Genomic DNA, 13,503 nt, shown 5'->3' with positions numbered 1-13,503 from the left:
GTGTAATGAAATAGGGTTAATTAATGATTTTAGTGAAGGTGCCCCAGGTAGCAGTAATCATTATACAAGATTGAGTTTCACATTCAATTTAAAGGGGAAAAGAATGGCTCGCACTCTAATGTTTTGAAGATTAAAAAAACATCAATTATGAGGGCATGAAAATAGACCTGGGCAAAGTGAAGTGGATAACTGGTTTAAAGAATAATTCAATAGAGGTGTAATGACAGACACCTAAGAAGATTTTCAGAATTCTCAGAAAGGATACAATCCAGTGAGAGATGAATATAGATTCCATAGCTAATGAAGGAAGTTTAAAGATTGTATCAGATGAAAAGAACAAGCAAATAATTCTGAAGAGATGAGTGGCAGATCAGACAATTGAACAAATGTAAAGAGAAAAAAAGGAATGGCTAAAAGAGTATGATTCTATGACTCTATAAATTAGAGTATGACAGAAAGCTAGCAGAAACAAAAGTAGTAAAGCATTTCTATCGGTATATAAAAAGCTTGTAGTTAAAATGAGCATTGGTTCTTTATTAATTCTACAGTTTCAGTCTGTAATACAGAGGAAGGAAACAGCCGATGAATTGAATAAAAATGTCTACACTATGAAGGATGAATATAACATGAAGGATAATGGAAGTAAAGCAAAGCAGAGTATCAACATGTGTTCACCCCATGTTTCCTGGTCATATAGCAAGGGGCAATAGACAGATTAGAAATCTGAATCTTGGAGTACACCTGAGGTGATGTACAAACATTGGAAAAGGCATTATGGAAGGTGGAATGACTACAACATAGGAAAGGGAACAAGGGAGTGTGGTACAATGAAGGATTAAGACAAGACCTTCTGGCTAGTGGTATAGATATTCTTGTCAAATTCCAGAGCAATTAAAAATAATTTCATTCGCACTATTATCATAATTGCCCAGATCATTACTGATAATTTGATGAGTAGGAATAAAAATGAGAAGTTGTGGCAATATCTTGGACAGTTGAAGATGGGGCAGCAGCTGAACAGCAGAGTGGTCCAGAGTAGCTACCCCGTAACCTTTTTCTTTAAATGTTGGAACAGGATTAGAAGGACACGATATCTGAGAAAGGAAACATTACACTAATACAAGATAGCAGAGTTACCACAGGAAAAGTCAAGATGATCAAATGAACTCAAAATGGTTTTCTCATGTAATTAGTTATGATATAGCTGAGATAGAGATAAACTAAAATTAAATAATGTTGTATTATTGAAATAGAGGCAGATACTGCACTAATCTACATATAACACAGTATATAGCTAAAATTTAAATAAAAAGTCTTGGGATTGCAATTTGTGTTCACATAATAGAAAAAACTGACAGCCTCACTTTTCCTAAAAAGAAAATCAATTCTGTTTTCAAATGGAGACTTCACCACAGATTTCTCCAATAAAATAATTTCTTGAACAATAATATTCTCCCTCTAGAACTTGCTTTACCATGAATATGTTATTGCACTAAAGGACAATACTGGAGTATTATGTCCACTAAAAACAACTCCAGAAATTTCAATAGCATTTTCAACACAAATTAAAGGATTTGCAAAAATGCATGAGTGAAATGCATTTGATTGTTATTGAAAATTACAGCTAAATAATACTGTATACATTAGAAAATAAATTTGATTTTGCAAAGACTTACTTGCCACTGAGAAGTTATTTAAAGGATATGGTAGATCTGCATCTTGAGGCTTCTCCTTATATCCAATGAAGGATCCATCTGTCTTCAACAGAAAGTACCTTGGTCTCCAGTTTTTGATATATTCCCCTACCAGGGAAAACAAAAAATTAATTCATCTGTCCTGTTTCAGGAATAATATTTTAAAAACATATAGCTGAAGTAGATATGTTAGTAAAAGGAAGAGAATCTGTAGATGTTCAAGCTGAGCGAGATCATTCCTAACTGAAAATAAACAGTACAGGAGGGGTCATCTGACGTTATTAACAACCAAGAAAGTGTGTTCCAGAAAAACCCCATTTTCTAGCTCAGTCTGTATCCCTACAGGTTACACCATTTCAAGTGAATATTCGAATTAAATGCATTGAGGGTTTCTGCCTTAACCAGCCTCTATGTAATGAGTTGCAAAATTATGATCATCTTCTGGGTGAAACAAATTCACAACTACTGCTGAATCCTCTTGCTAATTACTTTAAATCTATACCTGAGTCACTGATTTCTTTAAGGGAAACTGGTGTTCCCAATTAAATTAGATACCTCAATTTTACTGCAAATTAATATGATTTCAACAAAGCAAACTACTACAACACACATTTCAATCAACAGAACAAGGAAAGAGGATACCCCATTATTCTATTATGATCACAACTGATATAAGTAATGAACAAGTCAGACCTCAAAGTGAAACCTAGTTTGATGGATCATAACTGATCTTCAAAAAAACATGGAAGTCATTTACTGAAAATATTGACAAGTTGGCATCTTTCTTAAAATAAAACATAAGCAAGATAAATGTGAACTAAATTACACTAGACAAAAAGGTTGAAAGTCATATATATATATGTATATATTGAAAAAGTGATGAAATTCACACTATTCCTTTATCCAGCAATATCCTTGCAAATACCAAACTCCAACAAAGAGTTACCACTGTTCTCCTCAAGACTTCTCGCTAGAGCCAACACACTTTCACCTGGTGGTCTTCTAGCAAATTTCTGCATATTAATTGATTTTTCCTTCAATTAGTACCGCTCCGAGCAACCTAAAAATAACCTGCAAACTGAACTCTGTATTTCTTAAACTTTAGAGCAAACACCAGATTTTTTCCTAAACTCTGGTTCAAGCAGTCTCTGGCATACATCCACTGAATGAGTGACTGGCATTTAGACTTTTGTGTGTCTATTTTATCTCTGGACCTCCTGTTGCCAAGGTTCAGCAAGGTATTTTCCCTTTTTTTTTTGAAAATGCACTGAACTACTAACCTTTAATTTTTTACGTAAGCAATGTGAAACCTAATTAAAAATGCATACAAACAAAAAGACCTCAATTTCCTGCACCAAACCCATGAAAACTCAAACGAAATCAAAACGTTTCCCCTTTCTTATTACAAAATATAATTGAAGTTATACATCATTGTCATTAAATCTGCGTGAACCAAAAAGGCATTAGTAACAGTTCAATTTCCAATACGTCCTAAATGATCTGATCTCACTCAGCAGAAGCTGAATAGTTCCGATCTGTATTCACAGAAGAGATAGACATTGTAGCTGGGGATTTCAGTTGGGATGTTGCGGTTTTACAACATATTAAGAATAATATGTATTATCAGATGTTTTAGTGGGCAGACAGGTGCAGAAATCCCCAGGGCCTGATGAATCGTATCACAGATCCCTACGGGAGGCAAGGGATACAGTTGCTGGGGTCCTGGTAATATATTTAAGACCGCAGGTGGATGGGGTATGGGGGAAAGAGGTTTGGTAGAATCTGATCGACATATCCATAAGTATGAGAGGAATAAACCAAGTAGATCATGAGAATCTCTTCCCCATGGCAGTCATGTCTCAGACCAGCAGAGACATGGTGTGTATACTTCAACGCAAGGAGTATCAGAAATAAGGTGGATGAACTTAAGGTGTGGATCGGTACTTGGGACTACGATGTTGTGGCCATCACGGAAACGTGGATAGAAGAGGGACAGGAATGGTTGTTGGAGGTTCCTGGTTACAGATGTTTCAGTAAGATTAGAGGGGGTTGTAAAAAAGATGGGGGGGGTGGCATTGCTAATTACAAATGGTATTCACGGCTGCAGAAAGGCAGTTTGAGGGGGATCTGCCTTTGGAGGTAGTATGGGCTGAAGTCAGAAATAGGAAAGGAGCAGTCACCTTGTTGGGTGTTTACTATCGGCCCCCCAATAGCAGCAGAGATATGGAGAAACAGATTGGGAAACAGATTTTGGAAAGGTGCAGAAGCCACAGGGTAGTAGTCATGGGCGATTTCAACTTCCCAAATATTGATTGGAAGCTCTTTAGATCAAATAGATTGGACGGGGCGGTGTTTGTGCAGTGTGTCCAGGAAGCTTTTCTAACTCAGTATGTAGATTGTCCGACCAGAGGGGAGGCCATATTGGATTTGGTACTTGGTAACGAACCGGGACAAGAGATGGGCTTGTTAGTGGGTGAGCATTTTGGTGATGGTGACCATAATTCTGTGACTTTCACCTTGGTTATGGAGAGAGATAGGTGCGTGCAACAGGGCAGGTTTTACAATTTGGGGAAGGGTAAATACGATGCTGCAAGACAGGATCTGAGGAGCATAAGTTGGGAGCATAGGCTGTCAGAGAAGGATGTCGTGGAAATGTGAAACTTTTTCAAGGGAACAGATACAACGTGTCCTTGATATGTATGTACTTGTCAGTAAGGAAAGAGACGGTCGTGTGAGGGAACCTTGGTTGACGAGGGAGGTTGAATGTCTTGTAAGGAGGAAGAAGGAGGCTTACATAAGGTTGAGGAAACAAGGTTCAGACAGAGCGTTGGAGGGATACAGGATAGCCAGGAGGGAGCTGAAGAAAGGGATTAGGAGAGCTAAGAGAGGGCATGAAAAATCTTTGGCGGGTAGGATCAAGGATAACCCCAAGGCCTTTTATGCATATGTGAGAAACATGAGAATGATGAGAATGAGGGTATGTCCAATCAAGGACAGTAGTAGGAGACTGTGTATTGAGTCGGAAGAGATTGGAGAGGTCTTGAATGAGTACTTTTCTTCAGTATTTACAAATGAGAGGGACCGTATTGTTGAAGAGGAGAGTATGAAACGGACTGGTAAGCTAGAGGAGATACTTGTTAGAAAGGAAGATGTGTTGGGCATTTTGAATAACTTGAGGATAGACAAGTCCCCTGGGCCTGACAGGATATATCCTAGGATTATGTGGGAAGCAAGAGACGAAATTGCAGAACCGTTGGCAATGATCTTTTCACCTTCACTGTCAATGGGGGTGGTGCCAGGGGACTGGAGAGTGGCGAATGTTGTGCCCCTGTTCAAAAAAGGGAATAGGGATCACCCCGGGAATTACAGGCCAGTTAGTCTTACTTCGGTGGTAGGCAAAGTAATGGAAAGGGTATTGAGGGATAGGATTTATGAGTATCTGGAAAGACACTGCTTGATTAGGGACAGCCAGTACGGATTTGTGAGGAGTAGGTCTTGCCTTACAAGTCTTATTGAATTCTTTGAGGAGGTGACCAAGCATGTGGATGAGGGTAGAGCTGTGGATGTAGTGTTCAGGGATTTTAGTAAGGCATTTGATAAGGTTCCCCATGGTAGGCTTATGCGGAACGTCAGGAGGCATGGGATAGTGGGAAGTTTGGCCAGTTGGATAGAGAACTGGCTAACCGGTCAAAGTTAGAGAGTGGTGGTAGATGGTAAATATTCAGCCTGGAGCCCAGTTACAAGTGGAGTTCTGCAGGGATCAGTTCTGGGTCCTCTGCTGTTTGTAATTTTTATTAATGACTTGGAAGAGGGTGTCAAAGGGTGGGTCAGTACATTTGCAGACGATACGAAGGTTGGTGGAGTTGTGGATAGTGAGGAGGGCTGTTGTCAGCTGCAAAGGGACTTAGATATGATGCAGAGCTGGGCTGAGGAATGGCAGATGGAGTTCAACCCTGTCAAGTGTGAGGTTGTCCATTTTGGAAGGACAAATTAGAATGCGGAATACAAGGTTAACGGTAGGGTTCTTAGTAAGGTGGAGGAGCAGAGGGATCTTGGGGTCTATGTTCATAGATCTTTGAAAGTTGCCACTCAGGTGGATAGAGCTTGTAAGAAGGCCTATGGTGTATTAGCATTCATTAGCAGAGGGATTGAATTTAAGAGTCATGAAGTGATGTTGCAGCTGTACAAGACCTTGGTAAGGCCACATTTGGAGTACAGTGTGCAGTTCTGGTCACCTCATTTTAGGAAAGATGTGAAAGCTTTGGAGAGGGTGCAGAGGAGATTTACCAGGATGTTGCCTGGAATGGAGAATAGGTCGTACGAGGATAGGTTGAGAGTGTTAGGCCTTTTCTCATTGGAACGGCGAAGGATGAGGGGTGACTTGATAGAGGTTTATAAGATGATCAGGGGAATAGATAGAGTAGACAGTCAGAGACTTTTTCCCCGGGTACAACAGAGTGTTACAAGGGGACATAAATTTAAGGTGAAGGGTGGAAGGTATAGGGGGGGGATGTCAGAGGTACGTTCTTTACCCAGAGAGTGGTGAGGGCATGGAATGCGCTGCCTGTGGGAGTGGCAGAGTCAGAATCATTGGTGATCTTTAAGCGGCAATTGGATAGGTACATGGATAGGACAAATGTTCGGCACAACATCGTGGGCCGAAGGGCCTGTTCTGTGCTGTATTGTTCTATGTTTTATGTGGCTGAACAGTCTGTTTCTATGCTGTATGACTATGAGTCTTTAACTTGGCTTGGCTGCCATGTGCCCATCTCCATCTATCTTCTCATTTGTCAGCAGTCTCCATATATGTGAATAGTAAATATCACCAGAATCAAGTAGAAAACACAATATGATGAATGATTTGCCAAGAAAAATCAAGGTCAGGCTAATTGAACTGGCTGAAAGTTAAGGATGGAGTTAAAAGTAGCTGCTCGAAAAGCCGATTTATAATTGAACTGAATTGAATTTAGTGTCACGTGTACCGAGGTACAGTGAAAAGCTTTGTCTTGTGATAAATACAGGCAAATCAAAAAATATAAGTAGCACAGCTAAGTAAATAATAGGTAAACAGCTGCAAAACCAAAACACAGGTACAGGCAAATGTTAAGAAGTTGAGAGTCTATTCAGTATTTTAACAACAGTGAGTGGGAACTGTTACGAAATTGGCTGGTGCACGTTCAGGCTTCTGCACCTTCTCCCCGATGGTAGAGGTTGTATTGCCAGGATGAGATTACATTAGATTACTTAGAGTGTGGAAACAGACCCTTCGACCCAACAAGTCCACACCAGCCTGCCAAAGCGCAACCCAGACCCATTCCCCTACATTTATCCCTTCACCTAACACTACGGGCAATTTAGCATGGCCAATTCACCTAATCTGCACATTTTGGTCTGTGGGAGGAAACCCACGCAGACACGGGGAGAATGTGCAAACTCCACACAGTCAGTCGCCTGGGGCGGGAATTGAACCTGGGTCTCTGGTGCTGTGAGGCAGCAGTGCTAACCACTGGCTGGCGGCCTTTCATTGACAGCGGGCCTGGTAGATGGATTCTATAGATGGGAGGTTGGCCTTTGTGATTGTGCAGGTCAAGTTCACCACTCTCTGTAACCGTCTCCAATCTTGAATGGTACAGTTGCCATACCAGGTAGTGATACATCCAGATAGAATGCTCTCAATGGCGCACCTAAAGAAGTTGGTGAGAGTATTGGACATCATGCCAAATTTCCTCCGCTGTCTGAGGAAGAAGAAACGTTGTTGGGCCTTTGTAACCAGTGCGTCCACATGAAGAGTCAAAGAAAACTTGTTGTGGATGACCACTCCCAGGAACTTGAAACTCTCCACTTGTTCCACCTCTGTGCTGTTAATTTGTAGGTGGGCATGAGTAACAACCTGCCAAAGTCAATAATGAATTCCTTGGTTTGCTGGCATCGAGAGCTAGGTTGTTCTCAGTCCACCATTTTTCTGGGTCATCCAGCTCCTGTCTGTTGCCTGTTTCGTCGCCATCTGAGATTTGACCAACGATGGTGGTGTCATCAGCGAAATTGTAAATGGCATTAGTCTGGTATTTGGCAACACAGTCATGGGTATACAGTGGATACTGTAGAGGGCTGAGTACGCACCCCTCAGGGGCTCCAATGTTGAGTGTTAGTGAGGACGAAATATTGTCCCCAATCTTCACTGATTGTGGCCTGTGGGTCAGGAAACGAAGGATCCAGTTGCAGAGAGTGGGGCTTCGTCCAAGATCATTAAGTTTAGTAATCAGTCTCAAGGGGATAATACTGTTGAAGACTGAACTGTAGTCAATCAGTAGGATTCTTATTTCGCTGTTTTTTGTGTCAAGCTGTTCTAAGGAGGACTGAAGAGCAAGTGATATGGCATCTGACGTGGATCTGCTGGTTCAATGGGCAAGTTGGAGTGGGTCAAGAGTAGTGGGGAGGCTGGAGTTGATTAATGCCATGACCAGTCTTTCAAAACACTTCATGACCATTGAAGTTAAGGTCAGTGTGCAGCAGTCATTGAGACACGCTGCATGAGCCTTCTTAGACACAGGGATGATGTTGGCCCTCTAGAAACAGGCAAGGACAGTGGCCTGCTGCAGGGAGAGGCTGAAGCTATCCAGGAAGACCTCTGCCAGTTGATCAGCGCATACTCTGAGTGCACGGCCTGATACTCCGTATGGTCCCACCGCTTTCCTTGGATTCACAGGAAGGAAAACTGATCTGACCTCTGATGCAGTGACTGTTGGGATAGGTTTGTCAGGACGTGTCAGGATAGATATTACCTCCCTGTCAAAATTCTGCTCAAAACGAGCATAGAAGGCATTGAGGCAACCTGGGAGGGATAGGTCCTCATCTGCCATTGTCTCTTTTTAGAACCTGTGATGTCATTCAGTCCTTGCCACAGTCACCGGGGATCTGTCTGGGTCTCTAGTTTGGATCCTTGGCTGTCTTAATGGTTCTAAGAAGGTCATACTCGGATGCCTTATATTTGAGTGGGTCTCCTGATCTGAAGGCCTCAATAGCAATTGAAGTCAGAACAGCAACACCAACAAGATGGTAAATGTAGTGACTGTAACAAATTAAGTCAGGTGGACCTCATACAATAGGAGTTCCTTGATTGGAGCTGTTAATCTGGTCCAATCAGGAAGCCTTGGCTGACTGATATAAACAGGAGATTCACTGTGAAAAAAGGAAAAGAAAAAAAAAGAAAAAAAATAAACAGGAAATTTTCTCCCTCCAACTCTAGTTTGCTTTAGTCCGTACCCTCCCCTTCACTGTTTTGATCACACAGCACTGCCCTTTGATGTGAAGGGCAGTGTTTGTCACTGGCCACTCGGGTGTTTTCCTATCTTCCTGGTGGTGGAAATTGAATAAAGATTGGTGCACTTTGTGTCTTTCACTGTGTCTCACACCTGCACACACACACCATGGGTGCTGGGGATAAAATAAGCACTACCGCACTTAGGTGGTAGTGTGGGGGTTAAATTTTAAAAAAAAAAAAAAAAAAAAAAAAAAATAAAAAAAATGTTACCAGAGCCCTCCCCCCAAAAAAAAAAAAAATAAACAGGAGATTCACTGTGAAAAAAGGAAAAGAAAAAAAAAGAAAAAAAATAAACAGGAAATTTTCTCCCTCCAACTCTAGTTTGCTTTAGTCCGTACCCTCCCCTTCACTGTTTTGATCACACAGCACTGCCCTTTGATGTGAAGGGCAATGTTTGTCACTGGCCACCCGGGTGTTTTCCTATCTTCCTGGTGGTGGAAATTGAATAAAGATTCGTGCACTTTGTGTCTTTCACTGTGTCTCACACCTGCACACACACACCATGGGTGCGGGGGGAAAAAATAAGCACTACCGCACTTAGGTGGTAGTGTGGGGGTTTAATAAAAAAGATTTAAAAAAAAGAAAAAGAAAGAAAGAAAAGAAGAAAAAAAAAAGAAAAAAAAGGAGTGTTCCTCCCTTCACTGTTTTGATCACACAGCACTGCCCTTTGATGTGAAGGGCAGTGTTTGTCACTGGCCACCCGGGTGTTTTCCTATCTTCCTGGTGGTGGAATTTGAATAAAGATTCGTGCACTTTGTGTCTTTCACTGTGTCTCACACCTGCACAGAAAGTAAAATAAAAGAAGAGAAAAAAAAGATAAACAGGAGATTCACTGTGAAAAAAAAAGAAAAAAAAAGAAAAAAAATTAACAGGAAATTTTCTCCCTCCAACTCTAGTTTGCTTTAGTCCGTACTCTCCCCTTCACTGTTTTGATCACACAGCACTGCCCTTTGATGTGAAGGGCAATGTTTGTCACAGGCCACCCGGGTGTTTTCCTATCTTCCTGGTGGTGGAAATTGAGTAAAGATTCGTGCACTTTGTGTCTTTCACTGTGTCTCACATGTATACACACACACCATGGGTGCTGGGGAAAAAATAAGCACTACTGCAGTTAGGCGGTAGTGTGGGGGTTAAAAGAAAAAAAAAGAAAAAAAAAATTAAATAAACGGGGGATTACAAAAAAAAAGCAAAAAATAAACAGGAGATTCACTGTGAAAAAAAGAAAAGAAAAAAAAGAAAAAAAAACAGGAAATTTTCTCCCTCCAACTCTAGTTTGCTTTAGTCCGTACCCTCCCCTTCACTGTTTTGATCACACAGCACTGCCCTTTGATGTGAAGGGCAGTGTTTGTCACTGGCCACCCGGGTGTTTTCCTATCTTCCTGGTGGTGGTATTTGAATAAAGATTCGTGCACCTTGTTTCTTTCACTGTGTCTCACACCTGCACACAAACACCATGGGGACTGGGAAAAAAATAAGCATTACCGCACTTAGGTGGTAGTGTGGGGGTTAAATAATAAAAAAATAAACAGGAGATTTGGGTGCTGGGAGAAAAAAAAGAAAGCAAAAAAAAGGAATGGAGGCAAGCCTGGGTATCCCCGGGAGGAACCGGTCCTTGGAGGGGAGAGACATAAAAAAATAAACAGGAGATTCACTTTGAAAAAACAAACGAAAAAAAAAGAAAAAAAAAAGAAAAAAAAAGAAAATAAGAAAGAAAATAAGAAAAAAAATAAACAGGAAATTTTCTCCCTCCAACTCTAGTTTGATTTAGTCCGTACCCTCCCCTTCACTGTTTTGATCACGCAGCACTGCCCTTTGATGTGAAGGGCAGTGTTTGTCACTGGCCACCCAGGTGTTTTCCTATCTTCCTGGTGGTGGAAATTGAATAAAGATTTGTGCACCTTGTGTCTCTCACTGTGTCTCACACCTACACACACACACCATGGGTGCTGGGGAAAAATAAGCACTACCGCAGTTAGGCGGTAGTGTGGGGGTTAAAAAAGAAAAAAAAAGGAAATTTTCTCCCTCCAACTCTAGTTTAAAAAAAAAATAAACAGGAGATGCTGAGGAAAGAATAAGCACTACTGTAGTGTGGGGATTAAAAATAATATAAACAGGAGATTCAGACTCTTCTCAGTTTAGGGGACTGACGCTATGCTGGCTTGTATTAGAGTCAGTATGTTACTGTTAGTTTTGTTTTCTTTGGAGGGGGAAACCTGATTTCTGAACTGGCTGAATTATTTAGTCAGTTTGTTAACTGGCATTCCTTTTAGCGAGGACTGATTGTTAAACTTCTGATGCACACAGTGTTTCAGGTGTGACTCAGTTCTCATTAGTGGAGTGTTGTTTCACTGGCTGGTTATAGCCTGTGTGTTACTCTTTTCTCTTTTTTGAGAAAAGGTTAATTATGTGGTAGGGCTTAGCCCTTGGACTCAAGTTTTCTTTGTTTTTTTTCTGGGAGTAGGCCTCTGAAGATTGAAGCTGAAAATGTGTTGCTGGAAAAGCGCAGCAGGTCAGGCAGTATCCAGGGAACAGGAGAATCGACGTTTCGGGCATAAGCCCTTCTTCAGGAATCAGGGATTCCTGAAGAAGGGCTTATGCCCGAAACGTCGATTCTCCTGTTCCCTGGATACTGCCTGACCTGCTGCGCTTTTCCAGCAACACATTTTCAGCTCTGATCTCCAGCATCTGCAGACCTCACTTTCTCCTCTGAAGATTTAACACCTGTGTGTGCTGGGAGGTGAGCAGTTGCTGTTTCCTGGAGTTTGGGAGAAGACCTTTCCTTCAGGAGTGGACCAAACCCCTGTGAGTTAACTGTACCTGTACAATGTACTGTGTTCCTGGGAGTGGGCCTGCCTCTCCAAGGCTGGACCAGGACTCCATTGAGACTGAACACCTATGTGCATTTGCTGCCTTCAGGAGTGGACTCTGCCCTTGGTTGCGGACTCTGCAGTTTGTAGTGGACTCTATTTCTGACAATGCACACTGTATACTGGAGTGGACTCTTCCTGGAAATGGATTCTATATTTTGAAGACTGTATAGATTTGGACTGTGTACCAGAAAGGACAGTTTTTTGGTAGTTAACTGTATTGTGGTGTTTCCTGGGTTTATCACCTGCACTGTCTTGCGTGTTCCTGGGTCTGGCAGGCCTTGCTGTGAGCTGGGAGGCTCATGGGTCATCCTGAAGGCTGTCACCCCGAGAGCTGGAGGGTGGGTAGGCCACCCTGTGAACCTGAAGGTTGATATGCTGTCCCGAAAGCCGGAGGGTGGGTAGGCCACCCTGATGCCAGTTGCCCTGAGAGCCAGATGGTGGGTAGGCCGTTCTGAGCACTGTCGTCCCGAGAAGGGGTAATTGGGACGGGCTGTCCTAGAGATGTCGAAAGGTGCGTCAGAGCAGCCGAGAGCCAGAAGGTGCGTAGAGGCAGGCTGATATCCGGAAGGCTTGTGAGCTACCCTGCACACTGCCTTCCCAGGGAAGGGGACGGGCTATCCTAGAGGTGGCCGGAAGGTGTGCCTGGATAGCACATTGGGGTGGGTGAGAGCCCAATGGTATGATGGGGCAGACCAAGAGCCAGAAGGCAGGTAACCGTCCTCCATGCTGTCACCCCAGGCAGGTACCAGGGTGGGCTGCCCCAGAGGTGGTCGAAAGGTGTCAGGGTGGACCGCCTTTGAGTGCTCGAAAGGTGGGAGGGATGGGGGCTTGCTGGGTCTGTATTGTATGCACTTTATGTAACTGGATTGTCCTTTTTATTTACAAATTCATTGTCACTGTCTTGTCATATGTGGAACTGGGATTTGAGGTTTGCCCTCGTCTCCCTGTAAACTGGTTGGAATGGTCGGATTTGGGGCCTGGCTTTGTTGCTCCTCTCCCTTGTAAAATTGCTGTTGTATACAGCTGTTAATGGGTTTTTTTTGTAAACTGTATTTTGTAATTTGTTTAATAAAATATTATAAACAGGAGATTCCGAGTCTTCTCAGTTTAGGGGACTAACTCTGGTGTTAGTGGCTCGTGTTACTGTAGTTTCGTTTTCTTTTTTTTGGAGGGGGAAACCTGATTTCTGAACTAGCTGAATTATTTAGCCAGTTTGTTAACTGGCATTCCTTTTAGTGAGGGCTGATTGTTAACCTCCTGATGCACATAATGTGTTTCAGGTGAAACTCAGTTCTCATTAGGGGGATTGTTGTTTCACTGGCTAGTTATTCTTTTCTCTCCTTTTACTTACTTTTTGCGAAAAGGACGATGTGGATTTTATGGTAGAGCTTAGGCCTTGGACTCTAGTTTTCTTTGTTTTTTGTATGCATCCTCACGGTTTTTGGTGTTTTGGACTGAGCCCTTGTGGAAGACATACATTTTTACCAGAGGAGCTCTGTGGGGAGGCCTAGCCCTGGGACTGGGCCTCTGAAGATTGAACACCTGTGTGTGTGCTGGGAGGTGAGCACTTGCTGTGTCCTAGAGTTTTGGAGAAGATCTTCCCTTCAGGAGTGGACCA

The 13,503-nt window shown here is 42.4% G+C and overlaps 1 protein-coding gene across 4 annotated transcripts in view; it reads right to left on the bottom strand.

The window, feature by feature from the left end:
* LOC122552657 (RAC-gamma serine/threonine-protein kinase) overlaps nt 1-13,503 on the bottom strand; it is a 468,688-nt gene that overhangs the window by 286,092 nt on the left and 169,093 nt on the right. For all 4 annotated transcript variants that reach the window (XM_087991182.1, XM_087991181.1, XM_043695471.2 and 1 more), the window contains one exon: nt 1,677-1,802. In XM_087991182.1, the coding sequence (XP_087847308.1) occupies nt 1,677-1,802 (126 nt within the window). Of the gene's footprint in view, nt 1-1,676; nt 1,803-13,503 lie in introns of those variants that run through there.

This window comes from Chiloscyllium plagiosum, unplaced genomic scaffold, assembly GCF_037043375.1.
Source record: "Chiloscyllium plagiosum isolate Xiang-an unplaced genomic scaffold, Cpla_swu_hap1 HiC_scaffold_10, whole genome shotgun sequence".
Lineage (NCBI taxonomy): Eukaryota > Metazoa > Chordata > Chondrichthyes > Orectolobiformes > Hemiscylliidae > Chiloscyllium > Chiloscyllium plagiosum.
The sequence above is the reverse complement of the archived record's forward strand: the minus strand, read 5'-3'. Positions and strand labels throughout refer to the sequence as shown.